Here is a 17,216-nt window from a genome sequence, read left to right as displayed (position 1 = left end):
CGCCCACCGGAGGAGTGGCGGGGGCCGCCAGGGGTCGCCGCCGTCAGGCGAGGGCCGGGGCCGGGGCCGGGCCCGGAGCTGCCGTACTGCAGCCCCGCCTTAGCGGGTGCCCATAGCGGGACGAGAGCTTGGCTGTGCGCCGGCGCTGTGTGCGCAGAAACGCGGCCCAAACCCTCTCCAGATCGTACTGCGGACACCCGAGGTTGCCAGGCCGCGGGTCACAGAGGTCGTTTTCTCTCCGTTGGGCCCACAGGGCTCCAGGCAAACTGAAGCACGCAGATAGCATGATGCCTCTGAAGTGGGTAAGAGTCTTTTAAAAACGTCTAGAGCGCTGTCTCAGGCTCGAGGTCTGGTGTCAGGACTGGATAAAGGTTTAATCTCTGTTCTGAATGCTACCACCACGGGTAGATGCAGCCCTGCATTCACTCACAGCACCGCGGAGCCCAAGTGTTTAATGAATGTTTCTTTTCCCTAGGGTTTACATCAGCTGTGTTTGCCACCATGTAATCCTTGCTGTTCCTTTTGGCTGTTTATTTCCTTTATAAATCGTATTGAACTCTGCAAATATTATACTTTCGCTTTTGACACCATGTTTAGTATTAGTAGGGCAGAGGAGTGGGAAAACAAGGCCGGAGATGGAAAACAAAGCAGATATATGTAATTCCTATAAGTCTTATCCAAACTGGCTGACGTACAGAGGAATCAGCACTGACATTTGAGGAAGGGCGGTGTGGTGAGCTCAGGTATCACACGCCACATCTTTCCCACCCCATAGCTGGGAGACATGGCAGGTGACTGGGAGAGCTTGGTGGAGCCTGGGGGATCCATGTTAGTTCAAGTATCAGAGGAACAGGAAGGTCACAGCAGAAGTGAGAGTACTGAAGTAAGCTGACCGAGAGGAAAGAGGATGGAATATCAATCTGTGAAAGATTAGCCCCATGCAATAGTTTGTTTCACTGTCTTCACTAGCTAAAAAAGCAAGGTCCATTCTGAACCAACAAGACTCAGGAAAGTTATGTTTCTCTCTTTCATCACTCGGTAGCATCCAGCTTTCAAGATTAGGAGTCAGATGGCTGCAAGTGCAAGCTCCCAGCTTCATCTCCCCAGCGTCACGTTTTCTCAGGGAGATGCTGACGGAGGAAAGAAACACCTAGTGCAGTTTGGTCAGCCCTTGCACAAAAAAACTTACTGATGGGCACTGTGAAAAAAAAAGGCACAAATGGTTTGTGTCTGGCAGGAAGAACGGCCCCAGTGTCAGCAACAGCAGCTGCTGTAAGGCTCAGATGTTGACCTGAGCCACCGGAAAGATTTTTTCCCCTGCAGTACAAGATGCTTTGGCTGATCTGGATCTCAATGCAGAGAGAAAAAACATCTGCCATTTCAGACTTGTGGCAGTGCCCATCTAACAGTGTGATCTACATGAGCCTGAAATCTCACTGGAAAGAAAATAGCATTAAAAGGTTAAAAAATTGGAATTGCAAGGCTCTTCAAAAATCTAGTCCTGAATGAATACCTTCTAGATGTCCTTAGAGCTAACAGAAGTGGAGCTGGAGGGGATGAAAGAAATACAAAAGCATGAGTAATTGGAATAAGTAAACACCAACTAGATCCTTTATCCTGGTGTTTGCTTTAGTCAGATTTATGCATATAGAAATCAAGTGACGTGGGACTCGGCTCACTCATTCCACCCTCATGCTTCAGCACATGGAGTTCACTAATCTAATCTGGAAGCTTATCCTAAAATAAAACAAGTGAAACCAAGAGAGTACCAAAACAGATAAATAATGAACTTCTCCACAAAGCATGATTTTTGTAAGAAAGCTGAACCTACTAGCAAGATTCCCAGGGACACTTCTCAGCTCAGAGCTCTGCAATTGCACTCAAAGAGAAAGCGAAAGAAGCTGCAAATGGCCCCCAAAGCACAGGCAGGAGACGGAATCCAGCAACAACCGAATGCATTTGGCAAAAAGTACACTTAATTCTGGATTGCTCTCCTCTTTTGTTAGAGAACAATCTTACCTCACTTGGCCAGATGAAAATGTAAATACCAATAATGTTTAGAAAATACTACACACGCATTTATTTTGCATGAGCTGCTGCGTGCTGCAAGAGGGTCTCTCACTGGCAGATTGCAAAGCTCCGCCAAACTGTGTTAGGAGGAGCAGAGAACTGCTTTCTGCTGAAATAAAGCCCTTCAGAACAGCCAGTTAATAACTAACCACAAGATGCACAGTAGTTTAGTACAGGAAATAAGCTCACACTCTGTGGAAGAGCAGGGGGGACATTAGGTAAACAGATCGGTGCTGCTGGATTTTGGCCAAAACACTCACACTCTACAGGGATGCTGACAGCAGGCACTGCTGGGTTTTTTGCTGGCATGGCTCACTGCCACTTGTCCTCTGTTTTGCCCAAACCACTGCTCCTCTGCCAGGCCCATGTCTTCATGGCAAGGTCTGAACGAGAAGCAAATCCTGCTGCCCGCAGAGCCACTTCCTGCAGCACACGGCCACGCTTGCGTAGCTTCTGACGGCCAAAAAGATTGCAACAGAGACGATGAGGACTGAACAAATTTGTGGTCCTGATAAAAAACGTCCATCAGCGAAAGCAACACTTGGAGAGAGATGAGAGCATCTATGGCAGTCCTTCTGTCAACAGGAGGGCCCAGCCTGCTCATACAGTAGACATCACTGCAGCAGTGTGGAAGTTGTAGCCGTGCTGAATTTCTTCTCTTTTTCACAGCAGAACACATCCTCTTAAAATAGCTTAGGGTTTTTAATCCTTTGGTGAATTCACAGTAGTTCTATGCTGTCTTTTCTGCTCCAAAATGTCAATTACCCTTGCCTATTGTAGCTCTAAAACTTACTGCACTATCCCATTTTCTTTCCTAGCTATAGCCTTTTCATTTCAGCATCAGGTCCCACAACAGGAGCCTCTCTCATTAATATTTTATTTGGTCGTGCCTAATGCAACCTCTTCAACATTACTCTCCACCCCAGCAACCAGGTATGCCTGGGGTTTTGCAGTTTGAAAACAGAGCAAGGTTGTCATAAAACAGCCTACACTCTCCAGAAATAATACAGAACACTTCAAAAATTATTTCAAAAGTAATTTGCTACAGTTGTGCGTTTTCTGGACCATCTTTTCTACAAACTGAACCACAGCTTTGGATTTTGAGAAGTCTGTTTTGTACTAGAAATCTACATGCTTTCTCACATAACCTCATATAGCAGCAGACAAGGACTCACAAAGCTCATTTCAATAGTTTCTTCCTTCCTCAAAGTTGTTAGACATTTGTTAGTTGACATTAGTTGTTAGACAACCCAGCATTGGCAGATGAACTTCCCTGTGGATCAATGTAAGATAACACATGCATGGGAAAGCAATCCAAACCAAAGCTTCCCAATGCTGCACCTGGAAGTAGCTGTCACAGCCCACGAAAGAGATCCTGAAGTCACTGTTGACAGTAGTCTGAGATCATCAGCTCAGCGTGCGTCAGCAGCCAAAAAAAGCCAACAAAGTGTTGGGCAACATCAGAAAGAGCGCTGAGGAAGACAAAAGGCACCATTTAGCTGCTTTGCATCGCCTCAGCATGCCTCATACCAAGTCCAGCTTGTGCACTTGGTCTCTCCCAGAGGATAGGAACATACCCTTAATTAATCAATGCAGATGTTAGAATTAAACCGTGGTTTGTGACAAGCTTGAATTCGTGAAACATGTTTTTGCTGTGTCCAACCCCAGAAAACAGCAACAAGAGAAGTGTAGCTTTGACATCGTGGGGCAACAAGTTACGCTTCATTCTGAAGTAGAGGCATTAGCCAACGTCTTTAACACTATCTCCTGATCTCATGGATTACAGGTAGCTAAAGATTACTCCTTTTGCCTTTCTAAACACTTTTCAAGTGCAGCCTTCTATCTCCGTCAGGCTGTTGCTCAGGTTTTATAAATGCATGATGGCATTTTACCAGTCACATCTTCATGCTTTAGGGTAACCCCAGCACTTGATTTAAGATGATTAACATGCCAAGAGGTTTATTTAAAATGCCTCTGTGTCTTTCCCTAGAGGCTAGTTACACTGCCTCCATCTGCAGTAAAACTGAACACCTCTTTATTGACTAAACCCACTGCCAACCAGTATTTAAAAAAAAAAAAAAAAAAAAAGCCTCTTCTATTAAACAGTGTTTTGCTCCTTACGTTTGTCTGCAAATCAACAGAATTTCAACCCTTAAAAAGTAATTTAACCTGCACAGATGCTGGAGCCAAGAAGGGATTGAAAGATCCTGACCACGCTGTTTGAAAAGAGCAACAGATTTGATCATTACTGAAGTGCAGGTCTGCTCTGGCCATCATCTAGAGCAGGAGTGCCAGCTGTGAACACAGTGCATCTTAACCATGTTTTATCTATGTATGGTTACACTTGCCAGCTGTAGAAAAGTATTTTGAGAAAAGTTAAGATTTCACAAGCACTTCAAGAGGAGAAAACACAGTAACTAAGTTGTCTGCTGAAGGCAGGTAACCCCTTGGGCTCCGAAGAGCAAGTTCTTGGCTAACAAAACCACTCAGTCACCAAAGCTAACGAAGAGGCACTTATATATCCTATGGTTCACTCTAATAAGAGGTATAGTGAAATGCAATACACTGCTTCCTTTGTTTTAATTTATCATCTGTTGCTTCAGAAGTTCAAAGAAAAGCCTAATTTGTTAAGAGATGTGTTCAGAATGGGGGAAGAGAAGCCAGCTGACACAGTTTCTTTGCAGTACCAGTATTTAGTTTCACACATACATTGTTATCCTTCCTGCTATTATAAAATGTTCTTCTGTTACTGGAGTGAGCAGTGGTGATACAGCACTACTGATTCACCTTTCAAGGTCTTAGCATGCTGTATAACACTTAAAGGAAAATCCCAGTGCAACTGCTACACAACTGTGTAGAATCAATTTCACAGACCCCTACTTCTGCTGCTGGCTGCCCCAAGAGCACCAGAAAGAGGTCTGAATCTCTAAGGCATCCCCAAGGTTTTCGTAGGGGCTGTGGCTAGCTTTGCTGCTGGCTGCTGGTGGTAATAACCAGTCCTTGGATTCAAAACCCACAAGCTTCCACAGATGAAAAGCTAGTTCATCCAAGCGTGTTTTGAGGGTGCTCTTAGATACCTGGGCTCAGAAGGACAGCAGCCTGAAAAAATATGCATAAATAGATGCACACACACAACCACGTCCACAGCAGCATTGCCCACGCCAAGCCCCACCAATTGCATAGCGTTCGGCTCCTCCTAGAGGAGCGGTGCGGCATCGCAGTGCTGGTCTCTGAAATCGACCGAGCTTAATGGTGCTCGAATTAACACGTACAGAAAGTACCTCGTAACATACAGCTGCCTTCTCTTCAAGAATTCTGATTCTACAAACACTTCAGTATTCGGCATTCAGACTACTCTGATGTCAGAATTAATTGCTGCAAAATCAATAAAGTTGTTCACCTTACCAATAAACACGTTGGAAAATAATGATGTAGAATAGAAATATGCTTTTACTCTGGGGCAGAAATCCTTTGCTATTTTAACTATGAAGGACTTCTACCATATTTTCAAGTAAGAGTTTCCATGTGATGTGAAGATGCACATTTGCAGAATAATTTCCTGAAGGTTTAATCTTGGCAAAGGTCTAACCACGTCATACTTTCAAGTGTTTTTGAGGAAAGCACTGAAAAGATTTCAGAGAACCCTGGATCAGCCAAGCACTCAGACTATCATAAGATTATAACCTATTCTGGTATGTAGGCAAAAAAAAAAAAAAGTAGTACTTTGTGGTGCTCTTCAAGACTACCAGCAATTTTATTTACTCAAATTCAGGCATCTCTTTTCATTATCGTGTTCTAACAGCTCACATATACAAGTAGCAGAAACTCTTAGGTACAGTACAGAAAACTGTATGTGCATTGAAATAAACCACAAACACTTGATGTCAACATTCTTCAATGTGACACTTCACCAAAACAAACTCACCAAGATGTACATCAGCAAAGATTCTGCCCCTGCATCTTCTCCTCTCAGGGAGAAGAGCTTCTCGTGGAGCCCACTTCCCTGATGCTCAAACACCATGAAGTGTTTTACTGTCAAACTCAGAACAGTCTTATGACTCAGAAGACCCATTTGAGATTTCAGGACTTCATCTCTTAAAACACGAATGCAATTTTCAGTGAAATTTCATTCCTTCCAAAGCAGCCAGACTTTGCTGCTAACAGGAAATCTCAGAAGGAAAACCCAACCCAGACACAGGTTTATGATTACAGCAGCACTGGAATACAGCACTACTTACAGCGCAATTCTTCCTCGAAACAAACAGCACACCTATGAGAACACACACATTACAACCTTGAGATCAAGATGAGTTCAAATGTGTTTATATGAAAGAAATACAGAAATATCCAGTGCCATATTCTAGTAATACAGAAAGAACTTTGTTTTGGATAAAACAAATGTATTTGATAATTTAAGATTAAAACAATTTTCCATATGCATCAGTACTTGGCAAAGTAAAAAAAAAAAAATAACAGGTACCTTTAAAGTCAAGACAGGAAGAGAAAGATGAGACTAAATATATTCAACCACAGCTTCTTACAAGTAGAGGTCTCTCACAGACAGTAGTTGACCCCACTAGAGTACTCTACCTGCAAACCCTCCTTCCTTTACATCTATGCTGCCTACTCTGCTTTCTGTGCCTTCTGCCAAAGTTCAAACTGCTGAGCTAAGACCTCAGCCTCTGAAAGTCTCACACTGAGGATAAGCAAATCATTTTCTCTAATCTTAACTGGTTGTAGCAAACATACTCTTAACAAAAATACAATTCCTACTGCCCCAATGATCTGGAAGAACCTTTACGGTTAAAATTTCAACTTCTTGAGAAGACGTTTTCTCTAGCTTTGAGGTAGCCTTTCTCTCTCCTGACATTAAGAAGTGAATCTTATATGTGCTGCAATTATGCCAGTGGACCAGGTTTAATACAAAACTGCCCTCTGCCACCACACTCTTTGGGTTTTGCTTTGTAGTTATTTACACACTGATAAATCAAAAGCTAATTAAGGAGACCTGTGGCCATTAGTGCAACTGTGTTAGATAAGGCAGATGAGTGCCATACAAAAGGAGGACATGAGTCCTCCTTGCCTCATCCTTCTTTTTCTCCATATTTCTGCCTGTCACCAAAGCCTGACCAAGTTTGTTGTTTTGGTAAAATTGGCTGATCCACATTAGCAGTGAGCCCAGGACAGCAGGAGCTATTTAAGACACAAAGAGCCTAAGGCCACTTAATAAGGAAAGGTGTGCCTGCTCCCTCTGCAGCAGTGGGAAGCATCTTCTGGAACCAATCAGAGCAATGATGAAGCAGTGGGTGGGGTTTTACTTTTTATTTTAGCTTCTGGAATAAATCAGCATAGCCTCCCTGTCCTGAGGTCTGGGGAAGTTAGCTCCACTGTCAGAGACTGCAAAGGAAACTAAGGCTTTCTAGCAGCAAAAACAACCCTGGAACCCTTCATCCATCACTCAGAGCATATCCTTCCACTTGTTTATTGAGAAAGCTGTCATAGAGATAGTCTTCCTAATCCTGCTCTGAATACAGGTCTGCAGTTCTGGTAGTACATTCATGATACCACACAGGAGTAGGGTCAAGTTTCAACACCGCTGTAAAATCAAAGGCAAAGTTGCCCTTTAGCCCCATCGTGCTATAAGCATTTTACACTGTCTGTTCCTAGTTAGCAATTTTAAGCGTGTTCTTTTACAGAGCCCACACAAAACAGTAGTGTAATAGGCCAAACATAACACCTGTGGAAAATGCAGCATAATTACAAGTTAAGCTGCATTTTGGCACCATGATTTCTCTCTTGCCACTGCTTTTTAAGTGGAACTCTATCCAGACATATAACTTTCAAACCTCTCAAAAACATTAAGATCTGCCTTCTGAATATGACTTCCGCTGAATGGCCTCATACATTCTGTACGTCAGTTTAGCTTCATACTCAATGAGAGTGAACACACACATTACAGGACAAAAAATTTAAACTATGACTAGTTAGTAAATTATGCACTGTAGTGATTAAAACAAGACAAGCCCCAGAAAAAATTAACATGCCTGATGTATAAACTACACCGGAAATTCTTCAGTGACACGACAATGAATTTGTGGCTTTTCCCCAATTACAAGAGAGCAGAGGATTTGTCAGACATTCATTTTGCAACTTCTACTGTCCACTCTATGCCTCCTTCCTCTTGATGATCAGAGGCCCGACATTGTCGCCAGTTTCATCGTTGTGCTGTGTGTGAGAGCCATCACACAGCGGGAACTGAAAAGAGAAAGAACAAACACATTAAGTACACTCACCTGCATTGAAAGTTCATTGGAATGTATTCTCATTAGATCCACTGTGACTGCAGATTTTAACTTTCACTCCAGCATTTCAGGTGTCCCTGAATTTTAGCTGAACACTAGTTCTGTCCGTGTGTGCAGAGAGTGAACAAGAGGGTTGTTAGAAAAACAAAGCAACTCAACTCCACTGCTTTTGGTGTTCCAGCCTCAGGTCAGCACGAGGAAAATGCAGTCCAAGCTGACCTTCAACTGTAACCTATCTGGAGTTTCTTGCTCTCAACCTTGCCCAACACTCCATTTTCCTGAGCCACAGCAAGAGCTGACTGCAGTTACAGAAGTGGGAGAGGAAATGAAACAGAAGTAGATGCTAAGCTTTTTTCCCCCCTCCAGTTTCTCTTAACATGTGATGAGTAAAAGGACAGCTTCCTTAGATCATCTCTTTCTTAAGAGACACACCGACTGATTAGTCTGCCACCAGACAGCTAGAGTGGCAGGCCTTCTTTGCTTAATCTGACACAGCCAGCTTATCTCACTGACACAAAAGTCCACTTGCAAAAGCTGGATTCTACATCAGGATTTTGACCTGATGATGGAAATAAAACACTTCCCATTTGCACAGTTATTCATCAGGGGCTTGTAAGGGTAATACAGAAGAAGTAATTCAAAGAAACATTAGTTCAATCAACAAAACTGGAACACGCCAGTCAGAGCAGGACCCAGAGGGACTTCTTTAGCCAGTTGTAACTGCCCAGGTCCTGGACTGCTCAAAACCACTCTGCTCCCAGCTCTTTTCATATACAAGAGCCAAAGGACATTCTGAGAAGCAGAGAGAGTTAGACCAGACCCCAGCACTTCTCAAGGATGTGTTTTCAGGGCTGTGCCCGCTCTGCAGAGGAAGCTGTAGAGACAATCACATATATTGTACCGGTATTAGCATTCAGCTTTTATTTTGTTTGCTTAGGAATAATTGGAATCAAAGTAGGGCGTTATTACGCTTGTGCCCTTAGGACATCAATATTCCCCTCATGGTCACCACCAAACCAACTTTGACATCCTGGTGATCCCAGTATTCATGCCCAGTCATAGCCCTTGATTAAAATTAACACCCAATCACCCATGCTTAGCTAGAATAAGAGATTTCCATGTATCACATAAAAGCAATATCCTGAAGACAACATACTAGGGAGAAACAAATGTTGTCAGAGTACTAAAAATAAAGCTATATGCCTGCAGGGTAGGGTGGAATCAGAGGGAGCAGTGAAAGTTTTTGTTTTTCCACAGTTACAAAATGTCAAAATGCATGCTATAAATGGCAGGTGAATTTTCTAAATAAAGAACCCCCAGATTCTGGAGAACAGTCACGTAAGCTGATTCACACAGGAACTTCATTGTCAAATCAATTATTAGTGACTCAGTGAGTAGGTACTGACAGCCATTTGGCAGAAATTAAAGCAAACAAGAACATACGTTCATGGAATACTCATCAGCTTCTCACCCAGATGTTCCTGGACCAGCTGTTTCTCCATACAACACCACAGCCTATCTGCCTTTGCAGAAGCACCTACCCAATTTACATTAGACACATCTCACATGTCCCAAGAAGACAGGCCTGCGGTCCAGCTGCAGCAACAACACCACTTCAAATTTGCAGGTGACAAAAATGGTGGCATTCATAAGCGTCAGCTAGCATCAAAGTGTCTTCAACAGCTACCAACTTGGACTGCTTTGTATCCTCTGGGCCAGCTGTTCTCTAAGCCACTAGCTCCCAGAGGATGGAACACTAGGCACAAACAAGCAAGCTGCATACAATAAAAAGCACCACATTTTTTTAGGGCATCTACTTGGTCACCTTCAAGACTGAAGCTGGGCCTGACACAGCATGTTTATCCTTGTTTAAGATACAGCAGGCTAGCAACAGCGGTCAAAGCTCAAGCCCTGAGGAATTGTGCAGTGGTCTGCACAGCTCAGTTTATTTCTCTTGACACTGAACAAGTCTGTTTCTTTTGATGCTCTGCAGCAGCACTCAGCTGGCAGCCTGGGGACTAACACTGGTTTGGAAGACACACAGATTGCACATAATTACAAATAAACCAATTAAGACACCCCACCCCTCTCCTTCTAGATCAAAAGCTTAGAAAAGCTGTTTTTGATCTGTTTTTGAAGAAAACAGATGCTCTAACTTTAGACTAATTACTGTTTGGTTTTAAAGCAAAACTCTTGCCTCTACACTGATAATTTTTATACAGAGGATTTTTCCATGAAACTCAGCAAGCAGTGCTATGAAGCCCCTGCAGAGCACAACACTGAATAGGAAAGGGTCATTTAAAAAAAGCTACCTATTGCCCACTTTGACAGACTGCTGCATCCCAAGGCAGACATATCTGAAGGTACCACAAGCTTCAAAGAAATAAATGCTTTCTACAAAGGGTAAAGTAAGCATTAGAACTTTGGCCAGCACAAGTAACAACAAACTGAAAAAAAAAAAAACCACCACTCCTTTGAAGTACTCTGTTTCAGAAAAAACAAACCAAAAAAAACCACACAACTGATGATTAACTTTTTTTTTTTATGCTACCCAAAAACACCCTCCTCATGTGGACCAACTGTTTCTTCCCAGTATAGGAGGAAAACCATACCAAGCTAGCTGGAGTTCACACACACCATTAGCACACTGAAATAACCTATGGTGCATAATGCAACAGGTTCCATTAACAGCCTCGTGCCTCAGATCAGGCTTAGTCTGCTAAGACAAGCTTACACAGTCAAATAATGCACATTCTAAGAACAGACTCATTATACAATATCCCTCACCTACTTTTAGCATGAGGTTACAGCAGCCTCGGTAGGACAGTACGTTCCTGAACCGACAATGCCCCTCAACATATGGCAAAATATACTTGATCAGATTCTGATTTCACACAAAAAAAGACTGTATCAAACAATAGCTAGAATAATGGCAAGAGCTGCAATGCAAACCCTACATCCAGACACTGTCTTCCATTTCTATTTTCTAGAGGAGGAGGTATTAAGTATAAATACCAAGTGTCAAGTTAGGATTTTTTATTTCTTTTCTTTTTGGCACAAGTACTGAAGGAGATGCCTACAGTATTTTAACCTGAATTAAACTCAAGTCCAGATACTACCACCAACTGCAAATACTTACAGCAGCTTTTTTTTTTCCTCCACCTCTCTCTTCTCTGAAGCTGTGGGACTCAGGGCAGCTTCCAGCACTAGTATTTCTGGCTCTCAGTTGAGATTTAACCCACACATTAGCACCTCAACTTAAAAACAGCTTTTAAATGTGTGCCAGTTGTAAACAGACTAGACTACTCCCTCCACTTTTTCCTCATTACAGATCCCAGAACTAGTGCTACATATTGAGATCTCAATAGCATTCAAGGTCACACATCTAACTCAGATTTGAAGCTGATCTTAACGCCATTTCTGAAAGTCTAGGTGTGGTGCTTAACACTAAAGTTAAGAACTGAGACACCTTCATATGCAACCAAGTTGGACGAACCCACGTCTAGGTCAGACTCTTAATTTCTCAAAAACAGAGTCTAAAAGTATGCCAGCATAGTTTCACTGGCTTTTCTGTAGGACTACCCACAAAACTATGGGTTGCAAAGACAAATGCTTAAAGTCCATCTGTTAAGATTCTTCAAAAACTTCTGGCCACCACAACTTGTTTTTGGATTACCTCCATCACCACTGGAAACAAATTTGCTGCTGTACTCATTTGTGTGGCAAAAGGCAGCTCTCTACAGTACACAGCAATACTGCAACAGTAAATGCAGGACAGAACAGCACCACCACCATTTGCACAAGCAAAGCTCTTCCCAAACCAATTTTGAACTCTCCCTGTCCACAGGATTTAGTGTTGAGCTCAAGCATGTCAAGTGACGATTTGACACCAGCTCTAGTATACCAAGAGACTTCTTAATGTTTTGTTTTGTTTTTCCCCGCATAAACTAGAAGCAAGGAATTTTCTGATTGACAAAGTAAGCTTCCAACTTCCTCCAGTAAAAGGCATTTAAGGTCCTCTCAGACTGTGGTTTCTGAGCTCTCCTTCATCTGCCAACAGACCAATAATTTTGGATAAATGTCAGTGGCAAAATGGGATCTGATATTTATGACTGATTAGTCTATAGAACAGCTCTCCTTTCAAGTGAAACCGCTTCTCCAGAGCCACAAAAACATTGTTTTCGCTATTAGCGCTGATCTGAAGGCTTCACTCCGCATAAATCTACATAGCTTTACGGACTGAATTACTGCTACATCTCACTACAGAATAGCTTATGTGAAAAGAAGCTAGTTTCTGCTAAATTAAGCAGTAAAATGGTTTTATTGAAAAAATGAATAAATTTTCCAGTGCTGTGGAATGTCTCTCTTACCTTCTTAGATCTCCAGCAACGACAGTACACAGCCTTGTCTCCCAGATCTTCCATATCAAATGCATGGACTACCTTGGGGTTATCCTTCTGGATATGGAGATTCACCATTGCCTTGCAGCATTTGTCTTTAGAGATAAATTTTTTGTAAGCTAGATACCCAACAGCAGCTGCTCCAGCAGCTAAGGAGACTGCAGCAATCCATTCAACTAGAACAAAAAGAAGAAAATAGACTGAGTTTGCTGACCACAATATTCTATTAAAACTACTCCCAGTAGTAAATGTCTCCATGCTCAAGACAACACCTCCAACTTTCCAAGAGATCTTTCTGTTCTCTGGGCGAAACACAGCAATTTGGAACAATGATTTTTTATTTTGACACACACCTAGTTAATCTGCTCCTTTCTACTGACCAGAGCTCTCTCTCACCTCAGTCCCTTCTACATAAGGGTGATTAAAGTGGCAGGGTAGTTTGTTTTTTTGGTTGGTTTGTTTTTAACCTTTTTTTCACCAACCTGTGATGTCAAGGTTGGAGAGTACAGTGATTCCAAGTTCAACGCATTAAACTAACTATAAGCAAAAAAGCCTGTGTAGTGTTTCAGTTCCAGGAAGGTCACTAAAGACAAACACTAAGCATCAGCAACCCAAACAGATCCCTCCAGAGTATGGGTACTGAGTAACTTTTTTATATAATGCATGCTGTCACCAAAAGAAGTTAAGAGGTGTTTGGTAATGGGGAAATTACTAGCACTCCACAAGAGTAAGAAAAAACAGCTTAGATTAAAAGCCTACTGTGGTGGTACAGGAAAGAACATGGATCCAAAAGGATTACATTTAATGGCACAAATTTAACCAGATTAGGTCCTGGCTCTGTGAAAGCATTGCCATTAAAACCACCATTACCTCCCACCTGCACTTCCCCCCCCCGTCATCTCTGAAAACTTTATGGTTTTGCTCAGTTATTATCATTTCCTTTTCTACAAGGAGTTTTCCTATTTTTTGTAGCTCCATTGTTTTCTCTCTGCCTCATGCCAATATCCTGGACTTTGGCCTAATGGTCCTGCCTGCCCTAACAGCAGCTGTTTTGTTTTGCTTTTTATCCATCGCTTCTGTATGCACGTGTACTCCTGACATGTATGAAGAGAGTCCAGCTGACTCCACAGAAAAACACATGAAACAGGAATTTAAGTTTTAGCACATTTACACAGCTTAAGAAAACTAGAACAGCCTTCCGTTAGGAATTTTTCTTTTGCCCTTCAAAGTCCATATTGCATTAGAAAGATACCAAGTCAGATGGTCTCATTGGAGCAAGAGACACTAATGCATTGAATTTAGGATAAGGAATCAAAAGCATTTGTTAGCTCATACTGCTTTCCATGGCCAGCACACCACGCTGATCCACAAGGGTCTGGATGTAACACAATGTGCAATTAGTCAAATGTCTATATGATGAAAGCAGACCTGTAAGATCAGGGAAGGGGGATAGGCAACTTTGCTAACTGTCTTATTAGGACAGAACAAGATACAGAAATCTTTTGAAGTCATTTTCTTTGTAAACAAAACAAGAGATCAGCAGACACTGAGGCTTCCCTTGCAAATGAGGGACAAACTCTCCTCGTAACTGCAAGGTGACGAAAGATGGTTTTCTGCATCTTCACATCAAACAATTTAAGGCATGTTTCCCTACTTGGAGCATTCTTAAAATAAAAGACCCAGAGAACACACTGTGTTCAAGTGTACAGTGTTTCTCCTTATGTTCTCTTTACAAACTAGCAGAAATAATGCATTAATTGTAAAGGTGTAGGGTAAGAACTGAGGAGGTGAAATTAAAGGAGAAATTTCACAAAAGTTGATTTTAATTTAGCAACACAGTCTAAACTGACCTAAGGGACAGTCCCTGCTCACACAAGGCAGCAGTTCCCCAGGGAAAGCCACCACAGAGCCCACAGCACCCTTTCACCTTGAGCAGATTTCCAGGAGCGGAGCAGGGCTACAGAGGGGAGGAGGTACCCAGTCAGCTCACAGACACACCGGACTGTCAAGTTTAGAGTAACTTCACATTAAGTGCAGGTATAACAATAAGAGGGAAAACAGAGGTATTGCCCATAGCAGAGATTTCAGAAAAGCAGCAGCAGGAGCAAGGACTGCCCAGGACTCTAACTGATGTGCTCCCAGTTGATCAAGTCTTAACTGTAATTTTTAACTGATAGAAGGACAGTGATAACTCACATTAATTCCCTTGGAGGAACTCAGGGAAAAGAACAACTCTAATGATGCCCAGTGGCGACTCCCAGAACAATACCACTGTTTACGGTGCTACACACAATGGAAGCTGATCTTGTATTGCACCCACCCCTAGTCAAAAAAAAAAAAAAAAAAAAAAAAAAAAAAGCCAGAGAGCAGAAAAGATTCCGGACATGAAAATACTCATGCAACAGCCAGAGTGAGCTGGAAATTCACAGGCCTTCCAGCACATCCAGAAAGAGCAATTCTGTGCATCTGCAGCTAGCCCAGATCCCTCTGGCAAGGTAATTGAGCACAGTACATTCAGCGCAGCAATGAGAGATCATTAATTTAACATACCTGTCACCATACATTTCAATTATGCCTTACTTCTTTTCCTGAGGGACAGATTGATCTACTACACACACAGGCTGACTGTATATAAACAAACAGCTTAATATACTTCTTCTTATAATAGTTCATAACAGATTTTCTTGTTTGCTTTTCACTATATTAGTTTTTATCATCGCTTCTCTGGAGCTGTATCAGGGAGGAAAATGCTACCAACCGATAACGCACAAAATCCAAATACCTGAAGCTGCCTATCCATTACATTTCAGCATCAGCTCAATAAACACCATTGGAGTTTATGCAAGCTATGTGAACAAGTGCAGCGACTCTCATACTGGGATTGTCCAATAAGGGTTCAGAGTCACCAAGTCACACTGTTATCCACTGCTTTGTTTCAGAAACAGATTTGGAAAAGCTACAACGCCCGTTTCATCCTTCAAGCTCAATCACAGAACTGTTTGTGAAAGAAGACACTTTTCATAACTTTTTTAACCCCACATCAAGAGGCCTCCAGCACCAATTCCACAGTTTTCTAATAAACTCCTGAGGTCAGACACGTATTACCTGAAGTTGCACCTTGACACTGATGAGGAACATCAAGTTTCTTTACTTTTTTTAAAAAATAAAACAATTTGTAGCGACTTCTGAGTGATTATTAAACGAATCCTTACTCCATAATAACACTGGAACACAGTGTTACAAGTCACTACAGGCTCACTTCACATGGGAAAAAAAAAGTTTCAATGCTGTAATGGTTGAAAAGGTTTCAATCGATAGCTGGTAACCAGTAGACAAGTTCTGGCTGATACTCGAGAAAAATTAATACACAAAGAAAAGAAGAGAGATGGAAGGAAGGAAACCCACATCTAAGCAACACAGTCCTGAGAGAGCAGAAATAAACAAAGAAGCAAAGGAAGCAGAAGACAAGAACGGCTAAACGCCAATGATGGGAAATCAATTTTCTTCTCCACTCTTGGCCATATTCTAAGGAACAGGAGAGCTGGGTCACAGAGTTCTGCTTCCTTCTCTCCCTCTCCAGCCAGCGACTACAGTGGATGTGTGCCGATACGGACTACAGAAGCACTTTCCAGATCCGCCACAGAAGTCGGACCGATTTTATCTGCAGGAAGTGCTGCGTTTACCACCCGCACCGACCAACACACGAGCAAACCGAGATGGTGCTGGCCCCACCAGCAGCACACGGTCCTCCTCACCACACCTATCGCTTTACCTCCCACGAACCGGCCGCCGCTGAGGGCGCACCGTTCCGCTACGCGCTGGCCCGAGCACCAGCCGCCAGGCGGAGCCCCGCCCGCCGCTCCCCAGCGCCCAACAGGCGGCAGAACACATCCTCCTGCCACCGCACAGACCAGGCCCCCCCCTCCATCACCAACGCACGGGAACCGCGCTAATTCCCTCAGGCTTACCGCCTGTTGATCCCCACGCGCACTCAGAGCCCTGCCCTGCTCCCACAGCCACGACGGCCCTTCAAGGTGCCCCCGCGCCTCGAGCGGGCGATCGGCGGACCCCTCCCCTCACGGCCGGCTACGAAGGACGCAGGGACGACAACCCGCAGGCTTCGAGGGCGCTCCACCGCTATTTTGTCAGCAGGGGCCCGGCGGGCGTGGCGGCGTCCCCTCCTCCTCCCCTCACGCAGCCCCCCAGCCCCGCGCGTGCCCGCACCCCTACCCACCCCGCACGGCGCCATTCTGCCCCAGCCCCATGGCTCCCGCTCCACAGAGGACACACGCAGCTCCACAGCGCGCATGCGCCCCAGCCCGCCCCTTGAAGGTCTCTGCGCCGCGAAAGGGGCGAGGGGAGGAGCAACGCAGGGTTGCGGTACCTTGCAGGCATGGAAGCTGGCGAGCGGGTAGCGGAGGCGTACACCTTCGGGCCGCGAGGG

General features: G+C 43.6%; 1 protein-coding gene and 1 long non-coding RNA gene across 2 annotated transcripts; one reads left to right on the top strand and one right to left on the bottom strand.

Annotated features, from left to right (window-relative positions):
* LOC110400649 lies at positions 15-15,954 on the top strand. Its single transcript, XR_002439991.1, has 2 exons — positions 15-302; positions 15,712-15,954. It is a non-coding gene; the product is annotated as an uncharacterized LOC110400649 (long non-coding RNA).
* Positions 5,801-17,131, bottom strand: CISD1 (CDGSH iron sulfur domain 1). Its single transcript, XM_021400701.1, has 3 exons — positions 17,007-17,131; positions 12,743-12,948; positions 5,801-8,325 (listed from the first exon to the last, which is right to left on the bottom strand). The coding sequence occupies exons 1-3, from the start codon at positions 17,035-17,037 to the stop codon at positions 8,236-8,238; spliced, it is 327 nt and encodes a 108-aa protein (XP_021256376.1). The 5' UTR covers positions 17,038-17,131; the 3' UTR covers positions 5,801-8,235.

Source organism: Numida meleagris, chromosome 5 (assembly GCF_002078875.1).
Source record: "Numida meleagris isolate 19003 breed g44 Domestic line chromosome 5, NumMel1.0, whole genome shotgun sequence".
Classification (NCBI taxonomy): domain Eukaryota; kingdom Metazoa; phylum Chordata; class Aves; order Galliformes; family Numididae; genus Numida; species Numida meleagris.
This window is presented reverse-complemented; position numbering and strand designations above follow the sequence as displayed.

Coding starts and splice junctions, on each gene's coding strand:
- CISD1 (XM_021400701.1), bottom strand. CDS start 17,037: ATGGGGCTGGGGCAGAATGGCGCCGTGCGGG. Junction 12,949..17,006: donor GCAGAATGGCGCCGTGCGGG/GTGGGTAGGGGT, acceptor TTTTTGTTCTAG/TTGAATGGATTGCTGCAGTC. Junction 8,326..12,742: donor GTTGCTGGAGATCTAAGAAG/GTAAGAGAGACA, acceptor TTCTCTTTTCAG/TTCCCGCTGTGTGATGGCTC.